This window comes from Chanodichthys erythropterus, chromosome 12 (assembly GCF_024489055.1).
Source record: "Chanodichthys erythropterus isolate Z2021 chromosome 12, ASM2448905v1, whole genome shotgun sequence".
NCBI lineage: Eukaryota > Metazoa > Chordata > Actinopteri > Cypriniformes > Xenocyprididae > Chanodichthys > Chanodichthys erythropterus.
The window spans coordinates 21134316-21158879 of NC_090232.1; the positions used below are offsets into that span (position 1 = coordinate 21134316).

The window sequence follows — 24564 nt, forward strand, 5'->3', positions numbered from 1 at the left end:
ATAAAGCATGTAATGCGCATAAATGTTTCACTGTAGTTTCAACTATGTAACAAGATATTTTTGAACAGTTTTCAATACAATTCCACACATGTTATAGTGGGGACATTAAAAATTATTTTAATATACAAAACTGTTACCAATCATAGCAGTGGACGTTTATTTCCAAGTCTTGAATGTGTCACGCCCATCAAAACAGAGTGTTCGAAAGAGAGGGTCAAAAACACTATAGAAAGTTACCTGTTACTTCTAAATTAGGATGTTTTTAATCGAAAGATCTGGATAACGTTATAAGTGGACCCGGATAACGTTATAAGAGAACATTGATTCAATAAAAAGAACCGATTCAAGAGTCATTTGTTCAGGATTTAGACTACATTGGTTGCGCTCTGTTTTTCACTCGTGTTACGAGAACAGTTTACGAATTATTCAATTCTGGTATTGTTAAAGAAATGGAACCAGCTCTGAATAATAACCGTTTCTCGGTTCCCAACCATAACAGAGCAGCATGACAAATGACGAAGTGTCTTTCATACCCATAACTGAAGAAAAAATAAGCTCACTTGAAACTCTTATGCTGTAGTTCCTGTTTCAACATAGACAGCATGTTATGTACCCACATGTTAAAAATCAATGCACTTGATAGTTGATGCACTTCTGATGTTCATGCAAATCAGTATTTGCTGTGCAGTGATTCAGTGAATCTTACTCACTCTTGGAGCCAGTGCACATTTAAATTTTACCTCCAGCCAACATGTTCAGGGTATAACATTTTGCCTTAGAGAAAGTCAAACACACTTGATTGTGTTTTTGTTGACATTTCTCAGTCCATATTTGATGCTCTTCCAGGTCCTCCAGGTTTGATTTACTTTGTTCGCTTCCCTTTTATGGAGAACTTTGAAAGCTGTCTAGAGTTATAAACAAGTTCTCTGAAGTTCTGATGCTACATACAGTGGGGATCGAAAGTTTGGGAACCCCTTTCAGAATCTGTGAAAATGTGAAATTTTTTAACAAAACAGAGATCCAGAGAAACTGAGAATTTTGAGATCCATCTTTTCACACTGAGGACAATTGAGGGACTCAAACACAACTATTACAAAAGGTTCAAACATTCACTGATGCTCCAGAAGGAAACACGATGCATTAAAACTTTTGAAAACTTTTTGAATTTGAAGATCAAGGTAAATTGTACTTAATTTTTCTTCTGGGAAACATGAAATTATCTTCTGTTGCTTCCAATGGGCAGTACTAAATGAAAAAAAATATATATTTCAACAAAATAAGAAAAATGTGGACATCTTCATCCTGTTCAAAGTTTTCACCCCCCAGATCTTATTGCATTATGTTTCCTTCTGGAGCATCAGTGAATGTTTAAACCTTTTTTAACAGTTGTGTTTGAGTCCCTCAATTGTCCTCAGCGTGAAAAGATGAATCTCAAAATCATACAGTAACTGCTGGAAAGGGTTCAAATATGCAAAAGATGCTGGAAAACTGAAGAATTTGCAGGACCTGGAGGGTTTTTCTGAAGAACGGAGCTCAGTTTAACTGCTCAGAACAAACAAGAGACTCATGAACAACCATCACAAAACATAAAAACAGTCATAGATCATCAGGTAACCACACACAGTATTAAGATCCAAGGGTTCCCAAAATTTTGAATGGGGTTATTTTAATAAATTCAGCTATTTTTTTTTTTGTCTTGTGGACTATATGTAAACATCTTTTATGTAAAATATCTTAATCAGGACAGTACTAAACATGCATTTTGTATGATCTCTCTTGTGTTGTTAAATTTTGACAGATTCTGAAAGGGGTTCCCAAACTTTTGACCCCCACTGAACTTTGTTTCATATGTTCTTTCCTGGAATTGGTACAGAAGTGATTCATACCTTGAGTTCTCCTCTTTCTTTTGGTAATCAGTTATGAAGGCCACTGATATGTGTGTCTTCATGTCAGAGATCCCAGCTGTTGAAAGCCTGGACAAGCCCCTGACAGAGAGGAAAGATTGACTCAACAGATATATAGATACAGATATTTGTATAACCATAACTATACTATCTGGTTATGATAGATATTTGCACGGTTTCTCAAAATGAGCTATTATTGCTTTGAGACATTTGGCTTTAAAGGTGTTTGCTAAATGTATTTTCAGGATGTGTCATCCATGTTGATTATGTCCGTTTTCAACCCTGTACACACACATGCTCTGATCATTTAACTTCAGTTCCAATTAGCAAGCTTTTTATTCTTTTGATTTGTGATTTGTTTTTATTAGATTTGTTTAATTTGTCCTTTTGAAAGATTCTTTAAAAGAACCAACTCAGAGTCATCAGTTTCAGGAATCGGGCTACTCGGCCTGTGTTGTTTTTTAATTCACTACAAGCAATCAGCTCATGGGAGTAATTTGTTTGTGAATCACACTACACTGGATTTTATTTTGGTTTGATTTGCATGCAGCCTGCAAGGACAACTTAGCAAAACATGTTTTATATTGCATTATTTTAAAGCAGACTGTGAACTCTCACTCATAACTCAGATAAAATATGAATGTAATTTCTTTTGCCATGGTGCTAAAGATTCTGCAGTTGAGAAATGCTGATGCAGGGAACCTTCTAAATTTAGACATGATGATATTTGAAAGCATGATGCAGTGACATCTGCAGTTAAAATCTTTAGGAAAGTATGTAAATGTACTGTCTATATACATACATAGACAAAAATACAGTTCGTACAAGTACGTTTTTACACAACCTCTGAAATTAAGCATGAAGTAGAAAGGATTTGGGATATTTCGAATCTGAATATTTAATCTGAAAATTATTTTTTACAGTTTTTCATTTCACTAAACATAAGGACATGTTTATCTCATAGTACCAAAACTCGTTCAGCTTATTCATCTCAAAACTCAACTACAAAACTTCTCAGAACAAATTAATAGCTCCTTCTCTCTTTTTTTTTTTTTCCCCCACCTGCATTAGTAGGTGTTTTCAGAGAAACAGGCAATTTATGAAGTATTAGGAGAGTATAAACAAAGGTGTTGATCATTTGGTCTGCTTTGCCCTGCTGCCCACTTTAGCTTCCTGTTGTTTTCAGTTTCCTGTCACCCTTTTGCCACACTTGTATTTTTCATTTTACCTCTCTGGTGTTTGTTACAAGGTTTAAGTGTATGCTTTTTACAAACCTTATTTATTATAATTCGCTTTGGATTTTGTGTTGTATTGAGTTAACCTGATAAATGTTTATACTAAATCATAATATTCTCATGTATTGTAAATACAGTATGAGTGTTTCTAAGGAAGAATGAAATCACTCCCTGAGACTGCCAACAAACTATGCCCTGTTTGTGGTTTGTTAACATTCATGCATGTCAAAAAGTAAATTCCCTTTCGATTTGTCTAACTAGTGAAATGTTCGTCCAGGTAAAAAACAATAACAACAACAAAATTAGTTAACGCTGATTTATATAAGGGTTTTGAGATCTGCAGTTAACTTGAATGGAGTCTAACGTGCTTGGTTACATAGTACTACATAATACTACATGAGCTGCATAGTCATATTGTTTTGATTTGTTCATATGTATCCACTTTTCAGCATATTATACAGAGTTTTCCCTCCTTCCCCGCGAGACAACTCTTAAACCTTCCTTGTGGTTTTGATTCTCTTGCTTTGTAATTTTTAACCTTCTACTGCACACATGTTGATGGTACATGAAAAAAAAAAATATTCCACATAATTTTTTGGTTAATTTGGAAACATTTTATTGATTTAAAAAAAAAAAAAATTCCCCCACTCTCCCCCAATCCCAAAATATTTTTTCGTTGCCTCAGGGCAACGTTGTGCGACAATGGTACAGAGTCATAGAGAATTTTTTTTAAAATTTAAGAAATCATTAAGTAAAAAGGGAAAAACACTTGAAATACATTGATATATTGAATTTGATACATGCATAGCATAGGTCTGTATCATGTAGTGTGCTATGCAATATAATGTACTTCATGTAATAAGATTTCACTCTGTACGAAACTTCAAAAAGCACTTCTTCTCTGCTGTGACATAGTGGTGTATGTTACAATTTTTGCACATCACTTTGGGTGTTCCTGCACACCCAGGAATCTTGCATCTTCCCTTCTTATAATACATTGTTGCCAATGAGAGGTACTCTCTAAAACCTCCTCGAAAAGTACCCCTTATCGCATAACGTTGCTCTGAGGCAACGAAAAGAAAAACTGAATTTCTTAACATGCAAAATAAAAAAAAAACTTAATAAAACCTGACAAAAGGCTTCTCTACACCTTCATACACACACACACAAACATATTTTTTATATACAGTTAATGTCGTTTTAAATAAATTACTAAAGCAAATAATATTGCCTTCTCAAACCATGTGCTCCTGTGACCATGTGTCAGAACAGGACGTCCCACCTTTAAATGGTGCTTGATATTGACTCCAACACCTTACTGAACTGTTCTTTGGTACTTTCTCGACCTTTCTAATTGGTTGTTATCATTTAAAGAGAAATTTACTAAACATGGGGCTTAAGAAAACTTTCTGTTGCCTGAGGGCAACGCTGTGCTGTAGAGGGTTAAAGCACTTTTTCATGTAAAAAGCCTCAATCTGAATGACTTTCTTTCTTTTCTCCTCCTCAGCTCCTCATTTTATGTGCAGGAGAGTAGGAGACAGCTCCAGTTTGATCCGCCCACTCTGGACTTCGGACCACAGTAAGAGTTTTACCTTTTTTACATTTTACCCACAAATATCAGTACACACTTATGGTCAATAATAGACTTTAGATAAAAATAATAGATACAATTTTAGTAGCTAATGTCTATGCCAGGGAAATACATTTGCATTTTTTAAAACATACCATAATATATTAAATGGATTTTTTTTTTTTACATTATATTACATTTTTTTACAAGTTACATTATATAAATAATAAATTATTCGTCTATGATGTAGAATTTAAGTATTTCTCAAATAAGTAAACATTTCCCTATGATGAAAATTAGCTGTACAACAATGTGCAGTTTTGTTTTGTTTTTTGTCAGTATTGTTGTTTAATTAACTTACCAGATTGCCATTTTGACCAAAAAGTTTGTTTTTTTTGTGAATACAATTACGCATGTGAACATTCACTGGCAATGAATGTAACAAAAACAACATATACAATTTTAAATGAGATGTACTCTGTGCGTGGAGTGAAATGGTGTTATAGATGTGAAAAGGTAGCAGGGGAACAAGAGTGTTGTGTTACTCTGTTACAGAAAAAATAAGACTTTTCCACAGGAGAATATTCATTCATATTTATCCAGACTTGACTCATAGTTAAAGCCATGTTTTGAGTTAAAGGGGCGGTTGATTATGATTTCACATTTTTTAATTTTAGTTAGTGTGTAGTATTGCTATTTGAGCATAAACAACATCTGCAAAGTTACAACGCTCAAAGTTAAATGCAAAGGGAGATATTTTCTTTTAAAGAATTCACTGTTTAAGGACTGCAACAAATGGCTGGCAAGGAGCTTCTTCCTGGATTAGTGACATCACTAACCCTAAAATTTACATAAACCCTGCCCCTGAGAACATGCAACAAAGGGGGTGAGGCCATGTTGGGCTGTTTGAAAGAAGTGGAAGGGTTGTTGTAGTAGAGTGTTGTTACCATGCCGTCATTTCACGCCGGACTGCTTCACAAATAAGGGTCAGTTCAACACTAGATTTAAGTTGAATCAACTCCCCAGCGACTATATAAATTTATCCACTCACCATTCAGAAGTGTGCAATTGCATTTTAAGGGCGCTTTCACACCTGCCTCGTTTAGTTAGATTAAATCGCACTAGAGTTCTTTATCCCCTTTGGTGCGGTTCATTTGGGCAGGTGTGAAAGCAGTAATCGCATTTGGGTGCGCACCAAAAGCGGACCAAACAAGCGTACCGAGACCTCCTTGAAGAGAAGAGTTCAAACGAACTCTGGAGCGGTTCGCACGGTTCGTGTGTTTGAATTTGCTGCAGCTTTAATGTGAATGTAGTATATAATTTAACAGCGGGAATGACGGCTACATTCATATAGTGTTTGCATGTGTATCGACAGTTACAAATAAAGCCACAATAAGCTCATAGAGCAAACTTGTCAATCATTATTTTGATGGATGACCCAGCGAAAACTCTGACCAATAAGAGGACAGTTGTACTCGCATGTGACTTTTTGGTACGTTTTGAAATGTTGCCATGTGAAAGTGAACCAAACCAAGAAGAAAATGCAACATTGTAACAAATTTAGTCCCTGTTTCGGAACAAAAAAATGATACATAGGTGTGAAAACACCCTAAAAGTTGTAACTTTTTCCCGAGTCTCTCCATCAGTGTCCAACTCCAGATTGAACAATGTAAGGCTGAACACCATTACTGAAATTTGTCATTTTGAGATTCTCCAGCTTTGTTGTTGTTGAGCAGTTGAAGTGCAAGCTGTTAAAGCTCCGCCGTCTTCTGGAAAGGGAGCCATTTAAAGGGACACACACAAAAAATGGTGTGTTTTTGCTCACACCCAATTAGGGAAAAAGCTATAATAAATAATCCGTGGGGTATTTTGAGCTGAAACTTCACAGACACATTCTGGGGACTTGAATTACATCTTGTAAAAGGGTCATTATAGGTCCCCTTTAAACATAACTTAAAGAAAAAACTTGCTTCGCTTCGTATATTCAGTTTAACAGCTGTGCAATTGAAACGCTTAAATTGTTTTAAATTATGAATTGGTAAAATGCCTTCGCCTTGCATTCATTTGGACTGCTCTCTTACTGAATCACCTGAAGCGATTTATCAGTAGAACAGACAGTATCGAGAGAACAAGCAGCCGTTTTTCTCTGTGAACATGCGCCAAATGGATGATTGACAATTTCGTTGCTTTTTAGAGGTTTCATTTTTTTTTTTTTTTTTTTTTTTTATTCAGATAAAATCCTGAAATAAATGCACGTCCTTGAATGAGCACAGATTTCCAGCGTATTTACTTGAACTTATCAGGTAGGCTAATATCTAGGGGTGTAACGATTTATCGCAGTACGATACTTTTACGTTATGACGGCAGTCTAATCTTATTGGTTGAGTTGCCAACGTGACCTACTCTGCAAGGTGGGAGTAAGAGAAGCCGGTTGTCACAGCATATAAATGGTGTGTCTTAATCAGCTCTCTAGTTCAGTAAGTGTTTCGGGCACACATTGAATCTTGCAAGCAGGTTTAAACGTTTCTTGCGTCAGTCTCTTGCTTGGTCGCGTGAGAAAAGTTGTGGCTTTCCTTTACCGCAGTGCCACAGCAACAGCTGTGCTCACAGAAAAGCAAAAGATGCTTGCGATGCTTTGCTTTAAGAAGTTCCGCGGGGCCGTTCATATTGCATCTTTTCAGCGTGCAAGTCAGTTATTTCAAATGTAGCCGTGTGGCAGGCGCGCTCATAATGGGATCAATGCGGTCGCGACGCGCATCCGGTGCGTTTTCCAGGTACACTTGGCACAGCCCTTACGACGGTGAATTAATATGATTAGCCTTTTGCTTGACTACGTTATTAAACAGCTAATAATGTGTTGCTAATGTTACACAAATCATGTTCCTGTTCTTCATCTGAGAGTCAGACAGCTGCCTTCTAACAATCAGTATCCTTACAAACGCTTTGAACAACTCAGAACATCAGTGGAGAAAGGCATATAGTTCATCATAATAGCGTAATTGGACTCGCTATATTGCTAAATCTACACAATTTTTCATATCAACAGAAAATATACCGGGATAACCTGGCTTCTCTCGAGACTTTCCTGCTTCAGAGCAGTCATAGTTAATGAAATGCAAAAGCCTGCCGGCACGTTGTTGTGATTGCTTACAAGGTAGTCTGTGATGTCACAAACACCCACGATTTCAAACAGACTGTCTGACAGTCAGACAGTTTTAGACTGTCTTTGGTTTACTGCAGTTTCAAACATAAAATACTCAAAGCAATGGTACTGACTTATGAATTTGCACATGGTTTGACTTGAAGCATTTTAAAAATACTACATAGACACACAAACAACATCAAAAACTCTTTTTTTTTTTTTTTACTACAGGGGGTCTTTAACAGCTTTATATTATTCAAAGATGTACAAAGATTATAAAGCTGTATGTTTATCTGTAGAAATATTGGCTATAACTATACGAATTTTAGAAATGGTTATACTTTCAAAACTCTGTGACAGTTTGTAGAGGTTGCCTTTTTGACTTTCATTGTAAGTGCACTGCTATAAACATATAGTTTTATATAAAAACATTAAGGGTTGGAATTGATTTATTTGTTAATCATCAACTTGCCACAGATTTTGTCCATAAAGTCTAAATGGTATTTTAAAGTCTGCTCTATTTTAAAGCAGAACTTGGCTTGTGGCTAAACTTACTCTAGAGAAAGGATGACCAAATATGGATGGAGTTTATTTTCTTCTGATTGAGGAACAGTGGTGGAGTTTGGAGACTACTGCACTGATTTCATTTTGACCTTAAGAAATAACTAGAGTTAGAAAAGTTGTAGATGTCTGTTCCAATGCTGATAGTCCTATTTGAAGGAAGCATTACTGGAGCTTGTGACCTTTCATTAGGACAACATAGAGCCAGATTTCACAGCTATGTGTGTTAAATTGTTTTGGTGTGATTAGATCTGCAACTACTAATAAAATTCATAATAATCATTAATGAAAATGCTTATTTACATTTAATACATACTAATTTTAGTATGTATTAGTCAATAAAGTCAATTTGCAGAAGTGAAAATGTTATTTTTGTGTTTAAAAAATTGTTGAACACAAGTTTCCAAAGCATTTTTATATTAAATGCTTTAAAGAAGGTCATGGGAATGTAATTTCATACGGTCGTTGCTGCATCAAGCGCTTTGGCAGAGTGCTGGTGTTGTTGAATGCTGTTGAGAGGTATTTCACCAGGGCATAAAGGTAGTAGTAAAAGTAAATACACACACACCTTAAATATAAAGGCGTAGGTCACATGTATAAAGATAAAATAAACATGCAGCTTTTCCTCAAATGCAAAGAATTTTTATTACCAACATTTTCCGTTTGGCCTGTCAAGGTATCAATTTTCACCAGGACATATCTAACGTTTTACTATTATATTTTTGTAATCCGAACATTTTAGTTTTGAATGAAGAAATGACTCAACCTAACAAGAGCATATTGTTGTTAAACTTGAAATACTTAGAGCATGTGCATACATGTTAATCATAAGTAGTGCAACAGAGAAAGGAGTACACAACCAATATAATTTGAGATGCCAAATTGAGGGTTTATATGAACTATAATTAATGAAATCCTATTTCATATATCACATTCTTCCTCTTTTCACCTCTTACCTCTTAATTAATACTATAATTTGATACAGATTAACCGATTATCATAATGCACCCCTAGGTACAATAAACACTTTTGATGTTGGGGAATCTTTGTCTTCAAACAGTATTAGGGTCGAAAAATACACAGTGTGTCTTTAATATTTATGAAAGGGCTTTAAAAAAACCTTACAGCTGTATATGGTTAGTAGGGCTGTAAATCTTTGTTGACAGTGGATTCATGATTCTTTGGTTTTCAAGCACAATGTAAACATTGTACATGAGAGTGACTAGAAATGGGTAGGTTATAAAAAAAAAATATATATATATATATAAAAAAAAAATGTAATTCAATATTTAATTGGTAACCTAATCCAAATATCACAGCCTGAAAGTAGTTATCCTCGGGACTTCCTCAAGGCCACAAATGCAAATAAAAGACGAAAACAGATAAAGTATCTTGTGTAAACCACAACAACAGTGTTATCATTGTTCATTGTTGGTCATCTTTTCACGTTATAATATAAAAGTTTGTTAAATATTAATTATAATATACAATTACTGTTTTTATATAATATCTTATTGCCCCATATAAATGTAATTTAAATATTATAAAACATTTCCACAAAATTAATGATCATTTGGTTTTAAATATCAAATTAATTGATGTTCGTGCAAATATTTTGACACTAGCTGCTCTAGATACACAGAGGCGTATTGCATAATAATGTTTCTTTGCACATGTATGCACAGGTAGGTAAGTGTAAGTGTTTTCCCAATACTTTTTCCTGCAATGATGCAACACCAAATACTGCATAGAGCGAGAGAAACATGCCCTTGTTCGCCTGGCTGCTAATTTCATCAGTGCTTCTGCGCCACCATCTACATCTTATTATCTGCCTTAAACACACTCACACACACCCCTCATACTCCCATCACTGCTTCCATTAGGACAAACACAGAGAGACAACAGCTTAGACTTGGAATGGAATTTCTCAGGCATTGTTACATAATTTATTGGTTTTCAATGTTGGGAATCTCTTGCAAACTGTTACCCAATTCTGACTTTTTATGAATGATAACATAACCAAAAAATGTACATCAGTTTTTTTATGCAATAATAACTAAATGATCATACAATAATAATAATAATTTATTAATATTTTATATTGTCATACATTAAAATAAGTTATTAATATTATTATAATTGTTATTTATGACATTATATTATAAGTTATGCCATTGTTATATTATAAATTGAATCAATAAATTTTTCGATGATGCACCAAAATTATTATTATTATTATTATTGTTTTCTTTTAAAGCTACAATATGTAAATTTTATATGAAACGGGACGGGGCCCGGGCAGAAATCATGTTAATGGATGAGATTATTAATGTTACTGTAGTATGAAGCAGAGCAGGGCCGAGTGCTGTACGAGCAGAAATGAGGCTGCCCGAGCGATTGCTAATGAGAGACGAACGCAACACATGATTCGAGAGCAGTGGATCTTTTATTATGCCACAGTCGCTGCTTCTGCTTCTTCTGGTAATTCGTATGTGGGGTAAAGCAGCACTGTTTTATCGTATTCGAGATATGTATGTGTTGAAAGTTGTTATAGTGCTACTCTACGTTCGCTCGGCAGCTGCTATGAGACACTTGTTGCACATTGCAGTAAGCTAGATCGATATTAGGCATGGTAAAACATGGTACTAGCCGTAAATCAAGAAAGCGAGATTTAAACAAGACTTACTTTGTTGAGCTATATAACATGATTAGTTTTCTGTCGATGAATGTATCCATCCAAACAGTTGGTCGCCTGTCTAATAAAACACATAATATATTAAAGCGTCTTTCAAGAGTCAAAAGGCATCATTGGAGAATCGCTATTTAAACATTACTGTTTCAGTCAATTAGTTTGGCCATCCAAAACTTATTTTGTTGCTGTTTCAGCCAAAAAAATTTGGTTGCCAAATTAACCATTAGTTAAACTGCAATTTTAAATGGTCTAAAAAATGTAATCTTTGTTTTAGCCTGTCTACATGCAAATTTCTTACTTGTTAATGTTTATTATTTTAAAAGTTGAGTAATTGTCCATACAGCTGTTGGATGTTATTCTTTACAGAAATGGCAAATAGTGCAGTTTACCAAAAAACCTACAGTAGTATCTAGTCTGTGCATTAGCAGTGTTGAGTTTTGGTAACTGTAGATGTAGACAGTGTACCTAGTCAGACACATATGAACACTTAAGATTAACTGCTGGTCTGATAGGATCTGGAGTCGTTTTTTATTGGCCGCCGCGTTTCACATGCTGATATTCACACACCTCTTTTGAAACTGGCCTTTGACCACAGAACATCATAACATAAAGAGCTGAGCTGCTAAGCTTTCTGTGGTTAGAATCAGCTTTGAAAGGTCAACTTAAGTCTTTTAATAGACGTGTGTGGCTTTGAATGACATTTACTTTCATCTTTGCTCAAGTGTTGTAACAGTCTGTAAACCGTTCTCATTGTGATGCTTTAGAGAAGTGTGTTTCTGCCGTTTCTGTCTGGAGACATAAATAAATGATCTCCTTTTGAACAAGGTTATGCTGCGAGGCAAGAATGTTCATATAAGCATAACGTTCCCTGACATACCGGTCATTTAGATCATCTTTTCTGTTTCACAATGGTGGTTTACAGTGACATGCTTTAACAGAAACACTGGTGATTTTGGAGTCTATAATGCAGTATTTCGCTCTTTAAAATGTGGATCTGTCATTCTGCAGGCCGGTGGGGCTTCCAAGAGCTGAGACCGTAAATATCCGCAATCTCAGTCCAGAGCTCCCAGTGTCTCTGCTCTCTGTGTTTACATCCAGCAGACATTTTCACATGCCTTCCTTCCACAGAAGGGTAAGTATGCACTCCATTTCACATTTTGTCTGCTCTCTCTCTCTCTCTTCCTCTAGATGAACTGAATTGGTCTCATTTTCCCATATAAATGTAATCCAGTGTTTCTTGTCATTCAGTTTATTGTATTTTCTTTTGTGTTACAGGTAATTCCACCCAGAGGGAGCACATCTTTTAAAATCATTTTCCTTCCCACAATGGAGGGCAATGAAGAAATCTCTTTATTTATTAACACATCAACCCATGGGGTGATATCATACCAGGCAAGTTGTATAGAACTATAGCGTTACACAGTCACTTTTACACTTTTTGTTTCATGTACACATCAAATTATTTAGAGGAACACTTGGGAGATATTCATATTTTAAAAGGTTTATTTAGCTTGGCAGCAGTGCAGATGTAGCCATTTGCATAAAATGACAGTGGTAAATGGTATTCCCACAGTTAGTGATCACTTTAAGAATGTGGTTTTCTCTCTCTCTCTCTCTCAACCAAAGCACACTTTTCAGCCAATCATTTTGGGTGGAAATCATATAAAATTCCCCCTGTAGTCAATAATTTTATCCCATAAAAATCATCTTTGGTCACTAAAATTACATATTTAAATGTTTTTTTCCTGTGGAAAAAAAAAAAAAAAAAAAAAAAATCTTAATGCCTTAAAATAGCTTGAATGTAACTCTACACCATTGCCTTATTTAATATACACGGATCTATGAATATGATAATTAGCCCCGCCTCCACTCACTCTCACAAGCTCAGATGAGATCCACATGGACAGTTTCCACATGGACAGAGTTAAACACTACACAATGGTATTGCTTTTTGCAATGTCGGACACATATAACGGTTATTAATATGATTAGCATTTTGTTTGACTATATTATCAAACATAATAATGTGTTGATAATGTTAATGATATGCTAAAGCCTGCCGGCATGTTGACATGATTGGTTACAAGGTAGTTTGTGATGTCAGAAACACCAGCGATTTCAAACCTCGGATTTGAGACTGTCTTTGTTTTACTGCAGTTTTAAAGAGAAAATACTCAGCAATGCTGTTGACTTATGAATTTGCACACGGTTTGTCTTAAAGCATGTTACAAACACCAGATAGACATGTGAACAACATTAAAAACTTAATGTTCACCACAGGGGGACTTAAACATTAAAGACTGAAGCTGCGTCTGGGACAATTTGTATGCTGTTTGCTTTTTTTTTTTTTTTTTGTCTGCCTTACTCTTAACATATTCTTTTAAATGTTTTAAAAGATATGTTTGTCTACAAATTTAACTGAATCAAGGTCAAGCTGTATCATTTTGGAAATCTAGGGCAGTTATGTATGTTACAGTACACAGCTTGAAAGTACACATTCCCCTGAAATAGCGAGAATAGTGTGATACTGTATGACTGTTGTCAAACACATTCACCATAATCACCAAAGTTTTCTGCACTGGCATATATATTAGTATTCAGGTCATGTAACATATATTACTAATGTCTTCTGTAGTCATGTTTTCGTTCTGAATAAGTTCCTGGTGACTTCATAAAAGCTGCCACTATGGTGTCATATTTTTTTTTTTTATGTATGAAGAAAAAAACTATTGAAATGCAGTTTACACTACCAATCAAAAGTTTAGAAACACCTACTAAATCTTTATTATACTACCATTCAAAAGTTTGGGGTTGGTAAGAGTTTTTAATGGATTTGAAATAAGTCTCTTATGTGCTCATTAAAGCTGCATTTCTTTGATAAAAATACAATAAAACAGTAAGTGTCTACTAACAAACCGATCAGTCATTTTCAGAAAAACCTTTTAACTACAGATGCTTACCTTGGTCCAGCTCTTTAATCTGTTTGGTAAAAAACAAAGAAACGACAAACAAAACACTTAATACCATAAGCTCAATTAAATTTGCCTACAAAACTATAAAACTCAAAGCATTTAAAGCATAAACCTTATTAATATTTATTTATTTATTTATTTATTTATTTTGTGTATTTGTAACTCTATTCTTATATTTTGAAATATGTGTCTCTTTTTCTCTCTTAGGTTTTTGGGGTTGGCGTCCCTGGGGCATCAGTCAAGGACGTCCAAAGAAAAGACAGCATTCTGATATTTCCCCACATACAAAGCATTAATCTAACACAAACTCAGGTAAGCATCATGCGTGTGGGTATACTGTTTACTTAGTTGTGAGCTTACATGCGCAGATGTTCTTTCCTTTGTGCTGGATGACACATGAAGTCCAGCGACAGCTGAGTGCTTCTGTCTCCTATTACTGTCATAGCCATTAACACACACATTCAGGTCATCATACATGGAAAAAAATATGCCTAAACAGCAGAGACACCCAAGCAAACCCACATGACTGCAGTCTCTCTTCTGTTGATATTTTTCTTAGGGCCAGCACAGAAAGCAAAAATGACTGCATTTTTGCATTCTACTGTGCTGCTTTTCCATTCTTTTTTTTTTTTTTTTGTAAACATTTGTGTTTTACCATTGCATTTACGTCTTTTGCAGCATCTTGTGTATGACGTGGTGTTCTAATCATGCAGTGCTCAAGTTAAGAAGTCTTTTAGAACTTTTAGAAAAAAATACATCTCTAGACTTTGCTTTTTTTTGTTCCACTAGCCTGTGTCTTGCATTATACATTTACTCCAGGTGACTGGAGACATTTTGGTTTTGCTTAAATATATGAAACAAATAAATAACACAAATTAAATTAAAATAAGTTAATAAACAATAATAATGAATATCAAATTGCCTATTTTGCAAGTAAGATATTATATTTCAGTTCTGTTCCAAGACAATTGTGTAAGAGTTGGGTTTGGCAATAAGTTTTATTTTTATGAAATACTTTACCCATCTTTTATACAACAACATATACATTTACCCCAGAACTGTCAAAACTTGCAAAACTAACTCATGCTCAGGTGTCTAAAAATATAGTATTTGCTGCATGGTTGATTTGTGTTAGACATTTTTCTAAATCGCAATCAAACCTGCATCATAAGACCAATATGTTTCTTCTCAGAGTTGATGGTTTGACAGAGGTAGATGATGAAGTCCATTTTAACTCTTATAGGTGTTCTGCTGGGTCTTGGCTCTCATAAACAAGTTTAAATATAGACACGCTTCTGTTGTAGAGGCCACATTTAAAATGAGCTCTGTGTTTGGATAACACTACTGCAGTGTCTCATACTGAATGACAACTGAATATAAGTGGCTGTTCCTCTTGAGATCCAGCTGACTGGTCTGCTGGGACAAAATGACCCCATCCTTACCTTGAAATCATGCTTCATACTGGGAACAAACCTGTATCTGCACACATCTTGAATAATGTCAGGCTTAATGTGATGTGTAGTGTGACTCAAGCTGTTTGTTCTACCTGATTAGCTAAAAGTGATTGCGACCAGATTATTGACCAGATACATTCTTAAGGAGTGATTATGTAAACCTGCTGTTCATTTGTAATTTAATGAAGTGGTTGGCAGCTGACATGTCAAGTATCTCTACTCTAGTAAGTGTTGAATTAACCAATTTGAAAGAACTTGATGACAGTAGACATAGGCGTAATTTGCAGGTAGTTCACTGACAAGCCACGCAATATACGCAGATATTGTGTAGCTTTTCAGTGAACTACGGCTCTGTCTATTAAATGCCGCTCCATTTGAAAGCAGGTGATGGCGATTTAGCGGTAATCAGGGAACCGGCTTTACTGACGAAATGCGCGTGACAGCCCTATATTGTCCCCACCACTTTTTTTTTTAAACATCTCGCTGCATGGATATATACCTTATGCAAATGAAATATATCCAGTTGACAGTCATTTGTGTTAAATAAGGGGCGATCTGGCGCTGAAATGTGTTGTTTTTTAAATCATGCTGAGTGTTTGTTGCCAATGTAATGTTATCAGTGGTGGAACCTTCTCTTTTGGCTCTTTTTGCACACAGATGAGCATGTCAATCTATCGCTTAATGCCATTGCAGAGAGTCTATTCTTCCTGTTGAATGAAATCACAAAAGCAAAATGCACACAAACGTGTCCCTGCACTTGATATAATCATTGACGAACATCTTTGATTTTAATGATAATTTTAACTAAACCTATATGAGGGCAGATTAGAACCAGGATTCTCTGACACTGTTAAAAAGTTCTACCACCAGACCATTAGGGAATTTGAATAACAATTGCGGATCTATGCATTTATTCACTAACGTGAAGAATCTCAGGACTAACAATTTATTGTAACTATCATTAAACAGGAATTCTCAGTGTACTATTGAAATTGTTTTCTGGACTTCGTAATGTTATTTTTTTTTCTACAATTGTTAGTGTACATATCTGATATAGCTTTGTATTAGCAACTCCCCCACACACACTCCTGTCCCACCCACTTTTTAAAACAAAAGTTACACCGCTGACAGTAGGGGATGTTTCATCTATCGACAACTGCTGAAATCTTGACACTTCTGGAAGAACGGTGCTCAATTAAACCAGTTCCTCTGACATTTCACACTGATTCGCTGTCATATTGTAGTGGCATGATTTTTCACCATGGACAATCAGTGTCTTGCTGTAGTGTTTGTAAAATGTGCATGATTTTTTTTACAGGGATAAGCCCCCTCAAGCTAAAATATAGTTTGCTGTGTCATAATTTATTTACTCCCATGTCTTTCCAAACTCGTCTGAATTTCTTTCTTCCGTGTGACATACAAGGAGACGTTTAGCAGAATCTCCAAGGTGCTCATTTCCATACAGTAAAATGAATGGTGATTGGAGGCTGCCTTATTCAACAACCAGCACAACGTATTTGAATATGCAACTCCACAAATGAGATTTTCAGACTTAAATTTCAGTCTTCACAAGATTTGGAATATGGCAGTAGACCACTTTTATGTTGCTTTATTAAAGCTTTGTTGTCATATTTGGAGCTTGACTAGCCCATAGTCACCATCTGCTTTCATTATATGTATAAAAAAAACAAAACAAAAAAAACAATGGCATGAACATTCTGCATCTTTTGTGAAGGTCATACTGGTTTGTTATATATGATGGTGAGTAAATGACAGAATTTTTCATTTTTTGGTGCCTTGCTCAAGGGCACAAAGGTGATGGGTTTGTTAATGTTCACGGATGTGGTCTCATACACCTCCCACATTCAAATCCCTTAAATTTAAATAATACTGAAAATCACTGGGTAAGCCACTAGCTTTAGAATGTATATTCAATAGCACTTGGTAGGCAGAGAATGACTACCTGTCTTTTAAATGGGGCCCGTCTCATTGACTGATGGTCTTAAATGTATTGAATTATTCATGTTGCCTGAAGAGATGGAGGAAGTGAAAGTTAACTTCTTTCACATTAAGAATGAACAAAAAAGCTGCACTGAGCCCCTGAAGACGCATTCAGCACCTTATTTAGAATCATCTACACTTAAGACACTTTCTTTGTTCACTATTGAAACTGCCATGCAAAAATTGCTATTGTGTAACTATGGAGCTATGCTTGTGTTTTATAATACATTGTAAGTTGCTTTAAATGAAAGTGTCTACTAAATAATGTAAATTATATATTTTTAGTGATTATTTAATTTAAACTTGATAAGAACTTCTGAACTGATGAATTTGAATGTTCTTTTTCTTTTGCTCCTGCAGGAAGATGCTTCTAATATAACAATTTTAGGTCTACTGCTTAACTGCAGTTTACCAAAAATGTTCTACAGTCAGCCCCAGGTATGAATGTTACATTTACTAACCCTTGAAATATTCTGTGAACTCTAATTGAGATGAGGTATGTCATTACGTGATTTGAACTTGAACTTTCAGCTATGTAAGTATTAAGCCTAGTTCTTAACTAAACACTGTTAATGTGTGAAGTAATTTCAGTTTCAGTGATTTTTAAGGCCTGTTCACACCAAGTTTTGCTGCAAAAAAACGGGTGTTGGTACTTCTGTTCAGACAGACTCAAACATTTGAATGCAACAGTTTTTTTATGGAGAGATTCTGCAGATTCTACAAAGTAAACTAGCAATCCAATAAGATTTGTACATTTGGTCACATGCTCAGAGCTGCTGCTGTTACATAAAACTTTGAGCTCACAAACTATTTTGCTAAGCATCAGTGAATAACAGAGAAAGAATCAGGAACTGAATGCACATCTCCAGCTCCTTGGTTGGCAGCATATAATCAAAAAATAAATAAATAAAAAAAAATAGTAAGCTCAGGTCTAATCATGACATCCTCCATCAATGTTGTTGCTGTTGTGTCATGGCCAGAATAATTTTTTTTTTTTTTTTTCCATTTACTATTTTTACTATAACTGTTTTACACATAGAAACATCACCACCATGATTTTCACATTTTAAGTTTGAATGCAGGAGGGAAAAGTCCTGGAAGTAGTTAGTCAGAGTAAAACTAATATTTCAGCAGGAAGCTGATGTGGCTGTTAACAGCAATCCACTTAAAGAAAACATGTGCACTGAAATATAAATATTTTTAAATGACGCTGACACCTAAAATCATGTAGTGAGATGACAGTTGCATTGGTTTACAAGTTATCTGGTGACTGAATGTTCAGACAGGTTTAGTTGGAACGCTTTGCATTCTTGTAATTTGTGTTGACGGGTGTGTAGCATGTTGATGAAGTATGTGTCTACAGCCTTTGCGTTTCTTTCTTTTTCCTCACAGGGTTGGTGTTTAGTGTCTGAAGAGGGCAGAATTGCACTTCAGATCAGTCTTTCTGAAAGAGGGGTAGGGCCGACCCACCTGGACAAACTCAAGCCATACGTGCTGGAGAATATTGTGGTGCTGCTGGTCCTCCCATCACCAGAAGATGCTGTCTGTATGTCAATTTGTACTTTTATACATATTTTTTTAATTTTCCATTTCACACTTTTGGATTGGATATTTGTTGCCTGCTGCAGATACGTGTAGCCTTGTAGTGATATTTGAAGGTGCAATCAGTACATTTTTGTTAGCGTTTCCCTGGCTTTATTTTTGGCTTTTATTTATTTATCCCAATGGTCTTTTGATTTTATTTTTTGACACCTATCAGCTTTTGTTTATCTTTTGTTATGATTCTCATTCCACACACACCAATAAAATGGAAATTCTTGGATTGAGTTCAAACACATTTATTGTGGCCATGGGCATTTAGTGGTGTGGCCACTGTGTCCGTTGTGTTTTCACACTCCCTGTGTGAGGTCAGTCTGATTTTTAATGCTTTTCCATTCACATTCTTTTATTTTGACTGTTGAATCGCATCCGTGGGTTTTTGGGGCCCTAGGCAAGAGAAAAAAATGCGCACAAAGGGTGTATAAATGTCATGACATCCTTAGAACCACAGATATAAGTTGTATAATATACAACTAGTATAATATAATGTTTACACTCCACCCAGTTCAGATTTTTCAAATCCAGTCTTTACTGACTATCTTCACTGATGGAAAAAATACCTTAAAATAAATTAATATATTTATTAAGCAAGGACGCAATAAACCAATCAAAAGTGACAGTTAAAGATGTTATAAATTACGTTATATTTTAAAAAATGCTATTCTTTTAAACTTTCTATTCATCAAAGAATCCTGACAAAAAGTATCACGGTGTCCACAAAAATTTGCACAATAGTTTTTAAGGACCCTGCACGCCAAGCTTAGCCGTTAGTATAAAGTCACCTTGCTCACCTTCTTATCTCTTTACAGTATGGTCAGCCAAATGCATCATGAAACAAAAAGCAAACAAACAAAACAATTTAACTACTGTCCAGCTCAGCTGTATGTTTCTCATGTATATTATGTGAGAGAAATAGTTGCAGATATATGAGAGAAATATTTGCATTCTTGACCAAAATTTTCAATGCCTGTTCATGTGATCTCAACATGATGGGGAACCCTCTGTGTAGAATAAAACTTCTTTTTCTTATAGGAGTCCTATTCCCATGTGATTGTACATTTATAAATGTATTTGTCCAACTTAAGATTATTTACTTCTTTACATCTAAACCTTTTTTACTGATTACACCTTTAACAAGGATCAGTGGTCTTGCTTTACGTCAATATGTTTGTTGCATTAATGGATGGTGATCTGATTAACTGCTGATCTTATTATGCTAAAATGGTTAAAGATGGCTTAGAAGAGAAAAGGAAACTGATCTTAAAATGTTTTAGGGGCTGATTTAGGGTCACTTTGTATGACTATATTAAAGGGTTAGTTCACCCCAAAATGAAAAATCAGTCATTAATTACTCACCTTCATGTTGTTTCAAACCTGTAAGTCTTCCGTTCATCTTTGAAACACAAATTAAGATGTTTTTGATGACAGAATGCTGTCAGATTTCTTTCCATAAACTGCCTTTGCTAATGAAACTTTGGCATTAGCAGAAGCTCACACCTAACCTGAGTGACACACACGAACAAACTTCTTCCAGAAGCTCAAACGTACTGCGTAACACAGGAATGAACTGTAAAAGTCTTCACTGTCACTTCACTTCACTATGTTACAATGTTAAGATATCTGTTTCAAATAAATACTGTGCTTTTCACTAAAGAATCCTGAAAAAAAAGTAATGGTTTCAAAAAAAGCAGGACAACATTGATCATAAGAAATCTTTCTTTAGCACCAAATCAGCATATTAGAATGATTACTAAAGGATCATGTGATACTGAAGACTGGAATAATGATGCTGAAAATTCAGCTTTGCCATTACAGTAATAAAATATTTTTTATATATATTAAAATAGAAAACAGTCATTTTAAATTCTAATAATAATTAACTCTTACTATTATCTCTTACTGACCCCAAACGTTTGAGTGCTAGTGTATATACATTTGAATTTACGGGATGCACTTTTATGCTTTATTGTACGTACCACTTTTTAGTTTACACCCTGGTTTATATAGTAACATACTACTGAATTACTGAAAATTAAAGCACACTCTGGGGTGATAATGTGGCTATGATTCAAAGCACCTTGTTTCTGCATTAATTTTCTGTAATTAAATGATCTAACGAGTCAATTTTTTTGTTTATACCACAGATGTGGCGAAAATCATATAAACTGTATCCTTGTCAAATATTTGATCTCTGCTTTCAAAACCATTTAACCTACTTGAACTCTTCAATTAACTGTTAGATATGAACATTAACCCTATTTCAGTTCCTATGATTAAATATAGAAATATTTTTGCTTTGTTAAGATACTCCTTGGATCCGGTGCATGATCACCTGATAACTTGAGGAATGACTGAATGAACATAATTTAGAATGAAATTACAGAATAATTTTAGTGAATAATTCCAACAGCATGTTAATTGTCCAGAAAAATTCCACCCTGAAATTACCTGAGGAAAAGTGTGTCATTTAAGCACAGCTAATAGGACAGAAGGTATCCATAACTTCCTAGATCATAGGTTACACCTACCTGGATTTTTTGCTGCCAGCTGTTTAGCCACCACCGCCCAAAAATAACTTTTCTTGGTATCACAGCACCACCTTGTGGCTTTGCTACTGTGCATTCTCTTTTCCAAGTATGTATAGGTACATTTTATAACAAAATATTTTTAATCCACAGCAGATCCCAGAATAGGAGTATTCATGTTGAACTCAGGGGAGAAAAAGCTCTTTGTTAAGGTATGCAGAGGATAACATTGTTCTGTTGTGGTTAGTTTTGAATATAATAAGATAACATTTATAAACATGTGGATCATGTTTCATGACATGTCTTGTGTCTTTTTAAGGAGATCCAGCTCTTGTCAAGAACAGACAGCAGTGTAGAACTCACTGAAGTGCTTCTCAAGCCTTCCGCTACTAACTTCACTCAAGTGGCTTCACTTTTCTGTAGACGTCAGTATTTTACTGTCAGCCTAAAATTTGCATGTGTATTCTGGTAGTTCACACTGGACATGCTACATATGATGTTAACCATGTTTATTTGTTTGTCCTTTCCTTTTTTCTTTTTTAAGGCTCTTTGTCAGCTAAAAGTAAAAGGTGTCAAAGTCAGTTCGGCCTGCATATATTAGCAAACAGAACAGTGAATTTAAATCCACTGCTGGAAAGAACACAAAGGTAAAGATTTCTATATTAATAGCAAATTCACTGTAAATTAATCTAATGCTTTAATCATTTGCATTATCTGAAGTCAAATACATTTTCACCAAGAATGAAACTTCTTTTAAATACTAAAACTAGCACTGCATTGTTTTGCAAGTTTAAATGATAATACAATTAATAATTACATACGTACACTACTGGTCAAAAGTTTGGGGTAGGTAAGATTTTTTTATTTTTTTTAAGTGAATGAATACTTTTATACTTTTATAGAATGCATTAAATTGATCAAAAATGACCATAAAGACTTGTCTTTTATAATGTTACAAAAGATTTCTATTTCAAATAAATGCTGTTTGGGGAAAAAAAAAAAAAAAAAAAAAGTTTTCAACATGGGTAAAAATGATAAATGTTTCTTGAGCACCAAATCAGCATATTAGAATGATTTCTGAAGGATCATGTGACACTGAAGACTGGAGTAATGATGCTGAAAATTCAGCTTTGTCTTCACAGGAATAAATTACATTTTAAAGTATATCAAAATAGAAATAGTCAATAATTCACAATATTAATGTATTTACTGTATTTTTGCAGCCTTGGTGAGCATAAGCGACTACTTTCAAAGACATTTAAAAATCCTACCGACCCCAAACTTTTGAGTGGTAGTGTACTTCCTTCACCTCTTTATAATCAAAGTATGAAAATATATAAAGTAAAAGTAAATGCTGTGTTCATGCTTTTTGATGTAGTTCTTTTTACAGAGTTGTTCATCTCTGTGTGTTTCAGATGGTCAAACTCTGAGCTGAGTTCTTTAGTTCAGGTCAGACAGAAGCAGAGGGGCTCAGAGCATGTGGAGCTCTGGCTGTCCAACCCCTTCCCCTTCACCTTTAGAATCACAAACATCTCACTTTCCCAGCATAAACTCTTTAAGGTAATGCTCACCTGAACACCAGAGATTTGAATGTGCAGTGACCACATGCCTTTAGAGCAGATGAATAGACTGCAGGACACTTGGAGAAGTTGTTGGGTCAATGACTCTGTTAACTTTATATTCACTTCCAAATATATTCAGTTAAGGGTTATTGTACAATGCTTATGTCATGGTGTAGAATACTGTTTGTGGACAGAGGCTTTTTTCTCCTGACCATGTCATCCAAGACTAGTCAGAAAAGACTCAAGTTGTCTACTAGTGGCAGAACAATAATCAGCTAGTCAGTGTAGCCCTTAAAATACACATTATAAGAGGTAGATTAAATTCATTAATTTGAAAATTACACAGAAATCATGCTCCCAAAAAATGTGACATTTGTCAGAAAGTCATCCTTGCAGTTTTATTAAGATGTACATTTTCCCATTTTATAGATTGTAAATTTGACAAAGTCCCTGGAAGTGAGCCCTGGTAGCTGGAAGCTTCTGTCTCTTCAGCTACTCAGCAAAACTTTACCTATCAACCTCAGAACCACAATTACCGTGACAACCAGTTTGGGGGTCCCACTGGAGCTTCACCTCCAGACAGATTCTTTGACCTCAAAGGTAAACGTTGACTAGATCACCATGAACATACACTTAAATAAGAAGAAACATGCTTCCAAACAGAGAGATAAGGTTTTTGCTGTTGACAGAAACCTGATGAGGGTTTTGAAAAGATAATGCTTGCATGATCTTACTTGGGGTCATATTAATTAATGAATTTCTTTTGCTAAATTTTGCTCCCTTTTGTCTGAATTGATCACTTCCTTTCCTCAGCAGGGAGATGTTATGTTTGAGGCTGCTGAGGAGTGTGAACGGATCTGTCCTCTTCGTATGTCCAGAGCAGGTGAGAAAAACACAACTGGACACATTTAAGCATTTTTCTAGACCAGAGGATCTGTCTTTTTTGACTCCAAGGTGCCCCATTGCTGTCAATGGTATTCAAAGGCCTCTAGCCCTAGTTTTGTTTTCAAAATGTGTTTTAATCTAGTATCTGTAAATTGAAAAGTAACTAGAATAATTATATTCCACAATTCCGCAAATTTTAGCAGCTGAATGTTCCTCAAAAGTTCCCATGCTTTTTACCCAGTGAATTTCCAGGTAATCATGATTTACTGGATAAGGATTAAGGATAAAAATATTTTTTACTTACAATTTCTACCTTATAAACTATTTTAGAGATTTGCATAAATTGAATAATGTTTATTCATTATAAATAAAATGCCCATGGATTTTTAAAATTAGGCTAACCCATAGATCTAGGTTTTTAAGACTGTGGGAAGAGTTTCAAAGGAAATCAACAGGCAAGGG

At 35.0% G+C, this 24564-nt stretch overlaps 1 protein-coding gene across 3 annotated transcripts in view; it reads left to right on the top strand.

Annotated features, from left to right (window-relative positions):
- The window catches only part of tmem131l (transmembrane 131 like), a 55366-nt gene that overhangs the window by 17746 nt on the left and 13056 nt on the right, over positions 1-24564 (top strand). The window contains exons 4-15 of one of the 3 annotated variants that reach the window (XM_067402835.1): positions 4647-4718; positions 12113-12236; positions 12380-12496; positions 14284-14388; positions 17892-17969; positions 18924-19077; positions 21809-21867; positions 21975-22080; positions 22200-22302; positions 23071-23215; positions 23647-23817; positions 24031-24100. In XM_067402835.1, the coding sequence (XP_067258936.1) occupies positions 4647-4718; positions 12113-12236; positions 12380-12496; positions 14284-14388; positions 17892-17969; positions 18924-19077; positions 21809-21867; positions 21975-22080; positions 22200-22302; positions 23071-23215; positions 23647-23817; positions 24031-24100 (1304 nt within the window). The remainder of the gene's footprint in view (positions 1-4646; positions 4719-12112; positions 12237-12379; positions 12497-14283; positions 14389-17891; positions 17970-18923; positions 19078-21808; positions 21868-21974; positions 22081-22199; positions 22303-23070; positions 23216-23646; positions 23818-24030; positions 24101-24564) is intronic. The other 2 variants (XM_067402836.1, XM_067402837.1) reach the window with 2 other exon arrangements.